Source organism: Anomaloglossus baeobatrachus, chromosome 2 (genome assembly GCF_048569485.1).
Source record: "Anomaloglossus baeobatrachus isolate aAnoBae1 chromosome 2, aAnoBae1.hap1, whole genome shotgun sequence".
NCBI classification, from domain to species: Eukaryota; Metazoa; Chordata; class Amphibia; order Anura; family Aromobatidae; genus Anomaloglossus; species Anomaloglossus baeobatrachus.
In genome coordinates, this window is record NC_134354.1 from 390148749 (window position 1) to 390163511 (window position 14763).

The 14763-nt window shown below is 45.8% G+C and overlaps 1 protein-coding gene across 2 annotated transcripts in view; it reads left to right on the top strand.

Annotated features, from left to right (window-relative positions):
* The window catches only part of FHL3 (four and a half LIM domains 3), an 88763-nt gene that overhangs the window by 60016 nt on the left and 13984 nt on the right, over window positions 1–14763 (top strand). For both annotated transcript variants that reach the window (XM_075336055.1, XM_075336056.1), the window contains 2 exons: window positions 5187–5356; window positions 8395–8569. In XM_075336055.1, coding sequence (XP_075192170.1) covers window positions 5201–5356; window positions 8395–8569 — 331 coding nt within the window. In that variant the 5' untranslated portion in view covers window positions 5187–5200. The remainder of the gene's footprint in view (window positions 1–5186; window positions 5357–8394; window positions 8570–14763) is intronic.

Below are 14763 nucleotides of genomic sequence, written 5' to 3' on the forward strand. Positions count from 1 at the left end.
GGACAGAGTCTCTGGTAAACCAAACGGCTGGATGGACGGGGCCCGCAGCTGGCTGCAGTGTTCTCCCTGGATGGGTTGATGGTGGCTGTCGTTTCCCTGCACCTGTGTTTTGTATCTTGATTCCAATGCCTGAGCACCGGTAGTCCGCTCCCCGGCGTATACGTGTCGGAGGAGCCCGTTTGCCCGCAGACGCTGGCCCTATGGATCTCTGGCCCTTGGCGGTGGCGCTTATCCGGAACGGTTGGGCTGTTGCCTTCAATCGGGACTTGAGTGGGAATGAACCCCTGAGGTCCAGACCGCAATCAGTAAATTTGACTAAAGGATGGCTTCAAGCCTAGTCGGGGTCTGAGTACCCTGCCTGGTGCTTGGCTCCAATCGGCACCCCGGTTCGGTACCGGCGGGCCAACGCCCAACCACGGTCCTACGGTTCCGCTGACCGTCACAAACTCCTACAGACGGCCACCACCGTCTGCCTACCTTGCTGGAAGTGCCTGGGCTCCAACCCAGACACCAACAGTTTCACTCCTCACTCTCTACTGACCACAACTGGACTGACTACTGTGTTTTCCCGCCTCCAGGCCTGTGAACTCCTCGGTAGGCGAGGTCAACCGCCTGGCTCCACCCCACCTGGTGTGGACATCAACCCTGGAGGGTGGCAACAAGGATGTAATGTGTGACTGGTGTGACCTGTCCAGGGAAGGGGGGGGTGTATGATGTTGTTGTGTCTGTGACTACCTGGCTAGGCCAGGGTGTCACACACACAATCTAAAAGACTCCACCAATATTCAGGTGGACTTCCTGAGTAGCGAAATCGTACAACCAGGCACATGGAATCTGAATGCAAAAGTAATCCAAATGTTGATCAACAGGTGGGGCTGTCCAGAGGTGAACCTTTCTGCAGGCAGTCAGGATGCAAAGTGTGGACTGCTATTTCTCTATGAATGCAGATGCCTGTATTGCAGCACAACCCTTTGACTTCAGGCTAGTATATGTCTATTACCGCGGGCACGAGATTATGGGCGGGTACTTGGATGACGCTGCTGATGACAATCACAGCGCTGCCCATAATCTCGCACCTGCGCAATCATCTCACCAGCAGTCACACTTTGCACAGTGATCAGTCCTGCGAGAGTGGCACTGGGCATGCGCGAGACCTCGGGAGGACAGTTACATGATGAGGGCGTCCTCTTGTATGTAAATGAGCAATGGGGGACAGCGAACAGCGGCAGGAGGTTGACTAACGGACGCAAGACAGCCCGCCCCCGTGACCATAAAAAGACATTTGCATACAAAAAGGTAAGAATTTATAAAGTATTTATTTAGGTCTCAAAGGGGGCACAATAGAAACAGGAACCTTGCTAGAATGCAGCCCAGGAGCTGCAGAGGGGAAATCTTTTAGTTTTATTGCGAAATTTCTGCTGACAGGTTCCCTTTAAGGCAAACTGAAAAACCATATTGGCTTTCACCTTTATCCTCATGACTTTTATTGTGCAAGGAGTGGTTTTTATTCTGTTTGACCAAAGAGAGAAAGGAGCAAGGTGTGTTTGAGTTCCAGATTTGCTTCTGGGATGTGCTTTCAGAGAAGGCTCTGGTTTATAAGCATAACATTAGGCATGGATATATTTTTATGGACTCCTTTTTCAGCCTTTTGTAAAGATAGACTGCACTGATAGAGCTGTGAATCAGTGCACCATGATGACAAAGATATGTCAGCAGCAGAGCAAAGGTTATTTAAAGGGAACCAGACATCTGACTCATGCTGCTCAAACTATGGGTAGTAGGCATCCGAGCCTGGCTGAAGACAGGTATCCTTTTTTTGTTTCTTGAAAACCGATTTCTTAAGAGTCCAACTAGGGACCATATTTGGAGACTTGAAAAATCTGTCTCTAGAACTGACCGGCTTTTCCTAGTGTTACTATGTGATTTACAGGTCTTTCCCTCATATGCATATTTAGAGAGACTTGTCAATCACTTGCAGCAGTACTGGGAGAAGCCTGCAGGTGGGTGGTGCTGGACTACTCTGGTCTCAGTCTCCTGGCCAAATCCTTTAAAGGGAACCTCTTAGGTGCAATATGCACCCAGAACCATGAGGATTTCTGGGTATATATTGCGAATCCCTGCCTAAAGGATTTTTAGAAATACTTTTTTCGAAAGACCTCTTTATGTATGCTACTAGACACAGGGATGGTTAGGCAGGGATTAGCAATATGGACCCAGAACTGCTCGTGGCTCTAGATGCATATTACACCTGACAGGTTTCCTTCAAACTATGTTCTCTCTAAAATGCCAAAGCGTTTCAGAGAAAACTACACCTGTCTGCAGGTAATCGTGCAGTCATTCTCTGGGCAGCATGACTCAAATGACAGATTCTCTTTAAAGAAAACCTGTCAGTAGGTTTTCCCAATATAAGATTAGATACCTTTTAACGTCTCTTGTACAGCAATCTGCGTACAAGTCTTCCCTTGCATGCCTCAAAATATCTTTTGCAATTATTCAGTGACGTATAATTGGCCTGACCCAGTCCCATGGGCATTGTAGGTAATTTCTCTGGGCCCCTCTGACCTCACAATTGCGTTTTACTGTTTTGTTTTTATTTTATATTTTATTTTTTATTTTTTTTTTCCTAAATTACATGTCTTTCATTTATCCACATAGCATTGTAAGCTCGCGCCTGCACAGTTGAAGCCCAGGCCTGGGCAGGCCCACTTTTCCCTGCTACGGTACTACCGGCAGGTGCACATTACATGACTGTCGTAGAGCAGAGCAAAGTGCGCGCAGGCCTGTTCTTCAACTGCAAAGATGTAAGATTTGCAGCACTGTGTGGATGATGTAGGACACGTCATCCACATCAAGTAAGGCTGCTTTCACACTACATTTTTTTTAGCATGCGTCATGAACGTTTTTTTGCTGCAAAAACCGGATCCTGTTTTTGCGAAGAAAAACGCATGTGTTATTTTGCAGGATCCTGTCACTTGAAGTTTATGGGCAGGCATTGGAGTCATGTGATCGGGAGTGAGGGGAACTGAACGTGAGACTGGGGGCTGACAGCTGCGGAGGCTCGTAACCAAGGTAAACATCGGGTAACTTGCTTGGATAGCCGATATTTACCTTGGTTATGAGCGTCTGCAGCTGCTAGGAGCAGGGCTGCCTGCTCCCTGCACACACAACCAAGGTAAACATCGGGTAACTAAGCCCGCGGTTACCCGATCTTTACCTTGGTTACGAGCGTCCTCCGCTCTCAGGCGGGGGAGAGAGGAGAAAGAGGGAGGGGGAGAGAAAGAAGGGTTTCATGATAATATCTACTTTTAAAGTATCCTAGATTGGTATATAAAGAATCGAGGAAGTGCCAGGTAAAGACCTGCTACGCACATCAGACCAGAAGGTGCCAATTAACATTCGGCAAAGGAGAATTATTAAATTATTCTTTGGATATGCAGGGAGAGTTGAGAGCTTGTATACAGATTGCTGTACTGTGGTAAAAGTGGAGAAAAGGTGGTGGCTTTACTTTATACTGGGGAAACCTCATAATTGAAGTGAATAGACTGAAATGAAGATGAAAACCATTAGTATAAAATTTTTACAAACAAGCTTTTATATATAGATCATATACCTTGGACTACCTACAGTTGAAGTAAGCAATGCTTGTCTTTTTACACCAGGGCTGGGCAAAATTCAGCCAGTGGGCTACATCCGGCCCTCTGGCTGTTCCAATCGAGCCCATAGACTGAGATGGACAAATGCTGAAAACAGTGAGCCACAGGCTTCAACATGCCCCTCCTTCACCACCCACTTCCCGATGTCCCCGCTATTTGCATCTACAGAATGCAGTCAGCTGTGAACACATTGGTGGCTCCGTCTTCCACCAATCAGCCGATGTGATGTCTGTAGGAGGCATTGTGAGGCTCTAATGTATATAGGGGGTTATATTGTGGCTCAGAAATGTATATTGGAGGCATTGGGGGTCAAGTGTGTGTGTGTGTGTGTGTGTGTGTATATATGTAGGGGGCTGTGGGGCTCACATTGTATCTAGAGGGGCTATGTGGGGGCTCACACTGTATATAATGGGTATATTAGGGGTCATACTGTATAGATGGGCTTTGTCGGGTGCTCATACTGTATGGATGGGCTGTGTTGGGGCTCATACTGTATGGATGGGCTGTGTGGGGGGCCCATGCGTATACGGGGAGATTTCGGCATACAGTACTTCATTCTGCTCAATATTAAGTGATACAATTAATATTGAGATAATTGTTAGACATATATTAAGCAAAATTCATTTCAACCTATTGGTTGGGCCCTCAACACCAGTTACGTTCTCTTGTGTGGCCCCTTGGTTAAAAATGGTATTTCCTCCCTGTTCTACACCATTTCCTCAGTGATTAGGCAAGGCCTTCTCACATGCTTATTTTCTATTCTCACTTCTCCAAAATCAGATCAAAGGTTTTGTTGTGGTGCGTTGTGTGCATATGTTGTATCTGCTCTTTTGGTTTTTTTTTCCCAACCCCATACTTCTGATGACACCTCAGAGTAAGTGAAACATATTAAGGGTGCTCTGTGTGGCATTATATTGCAACGGTCAGTGTTGAGTTGGCAATAATATGATCTGGAATAACATATGCATAGAAGGTAGAGAGATAGGACTTTAATTACATAAATATTGGAATACCACTTGTAGCTCATCAGCAGACTACATATGTTTATGCGTGTGACATAAACCCACAAATATAAACTGATGTCAATACTAAAGGAAATTATAGAATATCATTTTTAGAGTTAGGCATGTTAATAATGGAATAAAATAAAGGTTATGTACACATGTCTTTTTGCAGCTTGTAGATGGTATATTGAGCAAATACATAAGTATAACCTGAAGGTAACTCAAAGTTTACAGCCTGTATATATGCCATACAAAATAATTTTATTTGGGTCATATTATATACTCACCCCTGTGTACAGTGCAACTTTTTTGTTTTAGATCACTCAATTTCATGTGCGTGGATGCCTATATGCTGTCTTCAGGTTACATAGCAAAAACTTGGTGATGGATTCCAGTGTGTGTGTGTGTGTGTGTGTGTGTGTGTGTGTGTGTGTGTGTGTGTGTGTGTGTGTGTGTGTGTGTTTTGTATAATGAATTAGTGTAATAAATATGGTAGTTTTAACCATGCTATTTTTTTCTTCTTTTCAAGAATCTCGCACAAAAATGAGTGAACCATTTGACTGTGATAGCTGTAAGGAGTCTCTATATGGAAGGAAGTATATCCAAATGGAAGAAGGTCCTTACTGTATACCGTGCTATGACAGCCTGTTTGCCAACACATGTGATGAGTGTAAAGAGCTTATTGGCCATGATTCAAGGGTAAGTCAACCTTGTAAAAAAAAGTTGTTTAATTTTCTATCTAAGATTTCGTGTTTTCATAGGAAATTTGTGCAGAAAGGCTTTCACTGCAAGATCTCACGATGTATACAGTCATGACTGAAAGTGTTGGCACCCTCGAAATTGTTCCAGAAAATGAAATATATTTCTCCCAGAAAATTATTTCAATTACACATGTTTTTGTTATTGACCTATTTCCTTTGCGTGTATTGTAACACAGAGGAAAAAGGCAAATTGGATGTAATTTCACACAAAACTCCAAAAATGGGATGGACAAAATTGTTGGCACCCTCAATTTTAATTTTTGCTGCACACCCTTTTAAATAACTGTAACTGCAATCAATCTCTTCCTATAATCATCAACAAGCTTCTTACACCTCTCAACTGGAATTTTGGAGCACTTATCTTTTGTAAACTGCTCCAGGTCTCTCATATTTGAAGGTCTTCTCCCAACAGCAATTTTAAGATCTCTCCACAGATGTTCAATGGGATTTAGATCCGGACTCATTGCTGCCGCTTCACAAAGCTCCAGCGCTTTGTTTCCATCCATTTCTTGGTGCTTCTTGAAGTATGCTTGGGGTCATTGTCCTGCTGGAAGACCCATGACCTATGACGCAAACCCAGCTTTCTGACACTGGCCACTACTTTCCGACCAAAAGAGGTTTTTTTTGTTAATCTTCAGATTTCATGATTACTTACACAGTCAAGGCACCCATTGCCAGAAGCAGCAAAACACCCCCAAAACATCTTTGAATCTCCACCCACCTTTTTTGACTGTAGTTACTATATTCTATTCTTTGTAGGTCTCATTCCGATTTTCGTAAACTGTAGAATGATATGCTTTACCAAAAAGCGCCATCTTGGTCTGTCCTCAAGATGTTTTCCCAAAAGGATGTTGGCTTGTGTACATTTTGGCAAACTACAGTGTAGCTTTTTTTATGTCTGTGTCAGCAGTGGTGTCTTCTTGTGTCTCCTGCCATAGCGTTGCAGTTCATTTAAAGGGAACCTGTCAGGTCCCTTATGCGCTTTAACCTACAAGCAGGGTGATGTATGGCCTAGTAACCCCTTCCTACCCATTCCTATGTTGTAATAGTGTGTTATATGAATGTATAAAAAAAAAAAAAAAAAAAAATGTTCCCTATGTAAATGATCAGGGGCTCTAGTCCCCTGGGCGTCTCATCGCCCCAATGGGGGTTTGCATGCTTTCCGTGGTATCACGCCCCTGTGGGTGTGATACCATGGATATACATGAGCGACGTCATCGTCAGCTCCTTGAGATCCCGCGTGTTAACCTGGTGCTTGCTTGTCAGCTTCAGACGCGCACTGCGCATGCTAAGATGATTCATTCGGTTCCGACCATGCGCAGAGCACTCTGAAGCCGACAAGCACCCGGATAACAAGGCTGCGGGAATGGCAAGCGCGCACGCGCCAGATCTCAAGAAGCTGACACTGACCAAGAGATTTTGTAATAACAAGTAAATTGCAAAGCTCCTTGTTTTTACAAACTCTTTGCAATTTTTACCATTTATCATGATGAGAATAGCACTTTTCCGCTGGACTAGGGAAGGGTGAGTACTTTCTGGCCTTATTTTACATGACTGCAAATGTTTGAGGGCTAATTTTTCAAACAGTGAAAACCACTATTGGAGCAGACAATAGAAATGAGTGTATAAATAATAGAGCCAGTTAAAGTCCAACCTGATTAAAAAAAAAAAAAAATAAAAATTGACTTTACTTTTATGATATCAGAATACTCTACTACCTCCAGAAGAAAGCGTTAGGGGTACAAATATTTAGTGGCTTTTTTAGATATTCAATAAAAAAAGAAAATTTTCATTAAATCACAAGCTAATTTAGTGACATTTAGTGTTCAGACACCAGATTCTCAGATTTATTTCTACAATCGACTGGTTCAGTGGAACTGAATGGAATCTTCAATCACTATCGGAACCTTATAATCAAAGCTCAGTTCAGTATAACAGTAGTGGAGTCTTCATCTTGCTTTCATAATATGGATACTAAAATTCAGACATTTGACTGCAGCCTTAGGCCTGATTCACACATCCAGACCGGCCGTTAGTCTCTTGACCTGAACTGGACAGCTTCAAACAGCCCCAAGGGGACTGTTTTTTGGGAATTTGTTAGAGAACCTGTCAGGTTCAAAAATGCTGTTAACCTGCCCATGTAGGGTTAATCTGCAGGTTAATAGCGTTACGAATTTACCTGACTGCACCAGGGAGAAAATGAAGTTTTTGTCCCAGGAGTTGCTGGCTTTCAGTCATGCAGGCGTAACTTAGTTACCACTTTCGGTGCTGAGCAGCAGCTGTAAGCACACCCCTTTACTGAATGACAGCCGACTCTGCAGTGCATCAGTGTACAGTTCACTGTCAGTCAATTTGTGTGTTAAGGCCATCTTTTCTAATGGGTGCCGCATATTCAGAATGACAGCCAGTCATCTTCATAACACTATTAACCTGCACATTAACTCCAAATCTGTAGATTAATGGCGTTAATGGATATGACTACTTTCCTTTAATATAAAGTGAAACTCCTACCAAAAACTTTGGAATGATTTTTCAACAATTTTTAAAATAAAGCGTTAATCCCATTTAACATGAAAGTATAAGTAATTGAAATAAGTTGTCATTTCCTGCTGTTTTTCTATGGTATAATATTTTTTATTTTTTTCATTATTTATATAGTGCTATTAATTCCATAGCGCTTTACATATATCAGCAACACTGTCCCCATTGGGGCTAAAAATCTAAGGTCCCTATCAGTATGTTTTTGGAGTGTAGGAGGAAACCGGAGACCCCGGAGGAAACCCACACAAACACTGGGAGAACATACAAACTCCTTGCAGATGGTGTGCTTGGTGGGATTTGAACCCAGGACCCCAGCGCTGCACGACTACAGTACTAACCACTGAGCCACTGTGCCACCCTACTATATGTCAGATACTGTAAATTTTTCTAGTGCCATGCAGCATTCTAATCATGCATCATATCTATGAATTATAGGAGCTTTATTATGAAGATCGTCATTACCATGAAAACTGTTTCCGATGCTTCCGATGTGAGCGATCACTGGCTGACGAGCCCTTCACGTGCCAAGATGAAGAACTGCTGTGTAATGATTGTTACTGCAGTGAATTTTCCTCCAAGTGTGTCAGCTGTGAAAAGACAGTCATGCCAGGTACTTGGGAATGAGTCACTTTTCTCTAGCACTGAAGATAAAATACATGTGTACAAAGAGGTTTTACTAATTACCGTATATGCCGGCGTATAAGACGACTGGGCGTATAAGACGACCCCCAACTTCTGCCCTAAAAATATAGAATTTGGGATATACTCACTGTCCATCTGTCATAGTGCCACCGCTCCCTCCGATCTGCTGCACGGAGGTGAGGGGCCGGGCAGCAGATTGGGGGGAGCGGTGGCACTGTGGCAGATGGAGGGCGGCAGCGGATCGGGAGGTGTGGGGGTGAGGGTGCGGGCAGGAGATCGGGGAGACAGGTGGCAGATCGCGGAGGGCAGCGGCGGCGGCGGATCGGGATGCTTTTCGTACAGTGCAATGGCAGCGCGGCAACTTCCGGGTCCCATGCTCCGGTCTCATAACAGCATGGGACCGGAGCTTGTCGCCCTGCCATTGCACTGTGGTATAATACAGGATGTCATGTAATGTATGTACACAGTGACTGCACCAGCAGAATAGTGAGTGCAGCTCTGGAGTATAATACAGGTGGTAACTCAGGATCAGTAATGTATGTACACAGTGACTGCACCAGCAGAATAGTGAGTGTAGCTCTGGAGTAGAATACATTACTGATCCTGAGTTACCACCTGTATGATCACAAATAACGCAGTGTGTGCATCAGATTCTGGAATGTCATTGATTACACTGATTCTGTAATGATTTTATGCGCTGTGCATGATCTAGCTGATGCTCGATCTGGGCTGAAGTGCACTGTGTACACTCACTGTGTGTGCTGGCGTGCTGCAGGGACGGTGACGGGGGCGGTCACCGGCAACAGGTCCACTGTGATTGGAGAAATCGGTCACAAGGCCGATCTCTCCAATCAGAGCATTGGAGCTGGGGGAGGGTGATCCAGTGAGGTCACCCAGCTCCAGCCAATGGCCAGTGCTACAGCTGCACTGGCCAGGGCTGGATTTTAATGTTTCAGTCATTTTAAATGGCTGGAACATTACAGTGGCTGTGATTGGTTGAGCGGCGTTCGTCAGCCAATCACAGCCTCCGTAGGTCCGGGGAGGAGGCACCATCCCTCCTAAGGTCAGGAACAGGTCCCCTCCTCCCCGAATCTGCGGTTTTTGGTAACATATTGTAGTCACCGCTGTATATCTGGCGTATAAGACGACCCCCCCACTGTAGCCATTATTTTAAGGGGGTAAAAAGTCGTCTTATACGCCAGTATATACGGTAAGCAGCTAAACCCCAATAATGTAATCAGAAATATATTAGAGTAGGCAATTGTGAAAGTCTGTTTCAATTGCTTTCTTAGCAGCCTGATGGCTACATTGCCTCTTAAAGGGAACTTGTCAGGCGCAATATGCCCCCCCCGGACCACGAGCAGTCTTGGGTGTATATTAGTAATCCCTGTCTAACCGTCCCTGTATACACTAGCATAGATAGAGATCTTTAGAAAAATTATTTCCAAAGATCTTTTACCGTATGCTAATGAGCGAGGAGACTTGTCCCTTGGGCATTAGTAGCCCTTCATTAGCATGTTAGTATGTTCCTGTGGGTGTGCTATCATGCTAATGAATGTGCAGTGTCACAGGATGATCTCTCACCTCTCCGATGCCATCGCCGCCCGACACAGGATTTCGTCTCAGTGCGCATGACCCCGGAGTTTGGGTCGTTTGCACTACTTCAGTTTGAATCCAGGACGTATACATCCGACTTCATAGTGCGCATGACCCAAACTCCACCGTCATGTGCACTGAGCCGAAATCCAGCGATGTCGGCGGAGAGGTGAGTGAGATCATCCTTTGACGCTGCGTATTCATTAGCATGTTAGCACAGCCACAGGGACGTACTAACATGCTAATGCAGTGCCCCTGAGACCATCAGGGTACTACAAGGTTCTGCATCCCCACCAGGATGCAGGGCCTACCCCCTTAGGGACCCAGAATCCCAGTGCCGGTACCACCAAAAAAAGGTAATCCCAGTTTTCCCCGACATTCCTCCATACAATGGTACTTAGCAAGGGTGGGACCAATGGATGGCCGCCTAGTTGACCAGGTGGGAGGGGCAGACTGTGGAGAGTAGTCTGAAAGACAGGATACAGAACGTAAGTGACTGTTGAGTGTCTGACCGCAGGAGTGTGGAGGTAGAAGGTAAGTGACATCCTTACTTGGGTTAACGGTGACCTGGTACCCAGGAGAAATGGTTGCCGGTGGAGTACTCCCAGAACTACACACCGACTGGGTACAGGACCCTAGGACAGTAAAGAGCTTCAAGCTGACCTGTTAACACCTGCTCAGCAAGGGGACCATCAAGGACCCTGCTGACCCTAAAGAATCCGAAGACTCAGTAGCAAAGGGAGAACCAGGGACAGGATCAGAGACTCCAACCCCACAGGGTTCACGCTATCGTCAGGCGGACAGAGGTGGACAAACCACAGAACAAGGACCCCCAGTTGTTCTATACCACTGAGACGCACTTACCAGAGACATGTGGAGGTGAAGAAGGTACCAGAGAACTAGACAGGCACTGGAATGAAGGGGACCTGGAGGCGAAACCAGCCGTCCTCGGGTAACCAGTTAAGGCTAAGTTCACACTTCCGTTGTTGTAGATCTGTCAGGTCCGTCAGCAACGGATCAGTCGTTTTTTAGTTGGCAACTGATGCAACGGATGTGTTTTTCACAGGATTCCTCTCACAGGAATCCTGTGAAAAAACTGATCCGTTGCATCCGCTGTGCGTCCGTTTTTTGACGGATCCGTTTGTGTTTGGGACAGCCCAGTGGGTGTGCCAAACATGCTGGGCATGCTCACTAGAGCATGACGGAATCCTGCGCTGGATTCCATTGTAAGACGGATTACGACGGAATCCAGCACCATAGTCATACATTACAAGCTTGACGGATGGTGACTGCTTCCTGCGCGGCGTGTAAATTTTGACGGCCCGATAAACGTTACGTTTTGCGTTGCTCCCCGCTCGGCGGTCAGTCAAAAACGACGGACCGCGACGCAGCGGATGCAACACAGGGTCATCAGTCGCAATCCGTCACTAATAGAAGTCTATGGGGAAATACTGGATTCCTGCAAAATATTTTGCAGGATTCCGTAATTCCTCAAGGCTACGGATTGTGACTGATGCAACACAACGGAAGTGTGAACTTAGCCTAACATCATGTTCTGCAGAAAGTGAGTAAACCAGTTGCACTGAACATCTCTGTGGACTACCTTCTTCTGACACCCACTGCACCATACAGCCTCTGGGACAAAACTCTACTTGCGAAGGGACTACCATACTAGCTTCCAATATTATCAGCTCCAGTAGAGACATTCTGAAGCGGCGGCTCCCTACACTTAGCCGCAAAACCGCAAGTGGCGTCAACAGTGAACATTATCCTAATCTCCCCTGTAAATATTCCCATTACAAAAAGGGCCCAAAGCACGGAACGGGGTAACTGCCACCACCGTGAAATCCCCAAGAGAGACGTTGCCCGGAACAGAGTACCCCATATCCCTGCATGCTACACCTAATGAGGGGCGACTTACCGAGGACCTAACGCCCAGGGGGCTACTGCCCTCGCTCATTAGCAGACGGTAAAAAATCTTTAGAAATACTTTTTCTAAAGATCTCTTTATCTATGCTAGTGTATACAGGGGCGCTTAGGCAGGGATTAGCAATATGCACCCAGAACTGCTCGTGGTTCACTTTTAGACTCTTCGCGCACTTGCCGGTTTTTGCCGTGGATTTCCTGCGGTTTTGCTGCATGTTATGTTCATAACATCTCTGCAGTGATTCACCAGCAAAACCTATGGGAAAAAAAAATGCTGTGCGCACTATGCGGATTTTGACAGCTGCATGTTTTGCTGCGGGATTCCCGCAACAAAAACTATTGCATGTCACTTCTTTTCCGCACGTCGCTGCAGGATTTCACTCCATTGACTGCCATGTAATTGTGAAATCCCGCAGGGAATAACGCAGGCAGCAAATTCTGTGCGGTTCATTGCGTTTTCCTGCGTTATTCCCTCTGGTATTTCGCAGTTTACCTGCGGTAAGGTTCATCGCTGCCCTGCGGTTTGCAGGGAAGTGATGTCATTATGACAGGAAGAGGAAGCGGAGCAGTGAGTAAACACACACACCTCACACTCACACACAGACATATAGAATGCACACACATCACACACAGACACAGACATAGAACACACACACAAATCAAATGGACATATAGAAAAAAAAACAGGTGGGCTCCGCCGTATTTTTAACGTCCAGCCGAGGTAAGCACACAGCGGCGGCCCAGTATTCTCAGGCTGGGGAGGGCGAGGGGCAGGGTTAATGCCCCCCCCCACCTCGCAGCTGAGAATATCAGCCGCAGCTGCCCTGGAACTGTCGCATCCATTATGCGGCAGTCCCGGAGTGTCCCCGGCTCTTCCAGATGCCGTGATGCGGTGGCTATCCAGGTAATAATGAGTTAAATGACAACGGATCGCTGCCATAGTGCAGGCTTGATCATGGCAGCGTCTGAGACAGCTGACATGATCAACCCGTAAGTAAAGTGAAAAAACAAACACCTTTATTTTAAATAAAACACAAAGCCTCTGGTTCACCCCTTTATTAACCCACCCCCCTCCCCCCGAAACACACAGCTCCGGCGTAATCCACGTCCTGCGATGCTTGCATCCAGCCGCGACTGACACACAGCGCTGAATGAATGCAGCCCCGCAACGAAACAGACTGCAGAGAGGTAACCACACGGCATTTCCCACGGCCGGTAATGTGAACACACTACCGCCGGGAGAAATGCAGCGTGTGCTCACAGGGACTCTATCGATCCCTCTATCGATCCCTCTATCGATCCCTCTATCGATCCCTCTATCGATCCCTCTATCGATCCCTCTATCGATCCCTCTATCGATCCCTCTATCGATCCCTCTATCGATCCCTCTATCGATCCCTCTATCGATCCCTCTATCGATCCCTCTATCGATCCCTCTATCGGTCTATTTATCTGTCTATCTATCTCAGAAGGAAATTATTTATTTATTTGTTTTTAATGTGCTTTATTGCATTGAATGCATTAAAGCACATGTACCAACCCGCATGCGGCAAAACCGTGGCAATACCGCGAACAATACCGCGGTAAAACCACAGCAAACCGCATGCGGTTTTCGGGTGCGGTTTGCCGCGTTTTTTTTTTACCGTAGGTGCGGTAATCTTTCAGACCCTGCCGTTTTCCAGTGCGCACACGGCCTTAAGGAGTATTTCTATCTCCGACAGGAGAGGTGGTCATGCATACCATGTTCTCTCCATTCACGTCTCGAAATTGATCTAAATAGGTCCAAAAAGAAAAGAGAGCCACCTGCCACCCCGCCATTCTCTGCAGTGTTGGCATAGGCCTCATTCTCAAGAAGGTTGCAGGTCACAGTCGCATGTATCTAACATTTTTTGGTATTTCTTGATATGTGAATACATCATTAAAGGGAATCAATCTGTTACCAGTGTTTTGCCAATGAATTTGAGAGTAGCGTGATACAGAGATGCTGGTTTCCGCAAAGTGTCACTTACTAGTTTGCTTGTTGTAGTTTTGATTTCCTGCTGATAAAACAGTGATGTTATCACTAAAGGACTAATCTGCTGTCAATGTAGTCTTTTTATATTCCTGAGCTCTGTATAAAATAGTTTCCATCACTGATTGGCAGCTTTCTACCCAAGCACAGTGTACAAAGAATGCTTGAGTTCTCATATGTGCAATAAAGTGCCAGAGTGCTTGCTTCCATGTCTTTCATGGGAAAATTACCATAGTTTATACTCTATAAACCAAGATACGTGGGAAATGTCTGTTTTGAAGGTTTTCTCTTTGGGTCTCAATCCCCTCACTTTGTTCAGAATTGAGTAGAGTTGCATGGCCCTTAATGACTGCAGTCTATGACCTTGTTGTCTATGGGATTGTGGGAGATAGCTTGTTGATCTCCTATAAACCTGTTGACCTGAATGGAGTGGCATCAGTCATGTGTGACTGTAGCGACCCTGAAGCCATCAGGGAGCTACAAAGTATTGCATCCCCACCAGGATGCAGGGCCTACCCCCTAGGGACCCAGAAGACTAGTGCTGGTACCAACCAAACACTCCAGTTAATCCCCTGTTTTTCCTCAAATTCCCCATAGACTGGTACCAGACTAGGGTTGGACCAATGGAT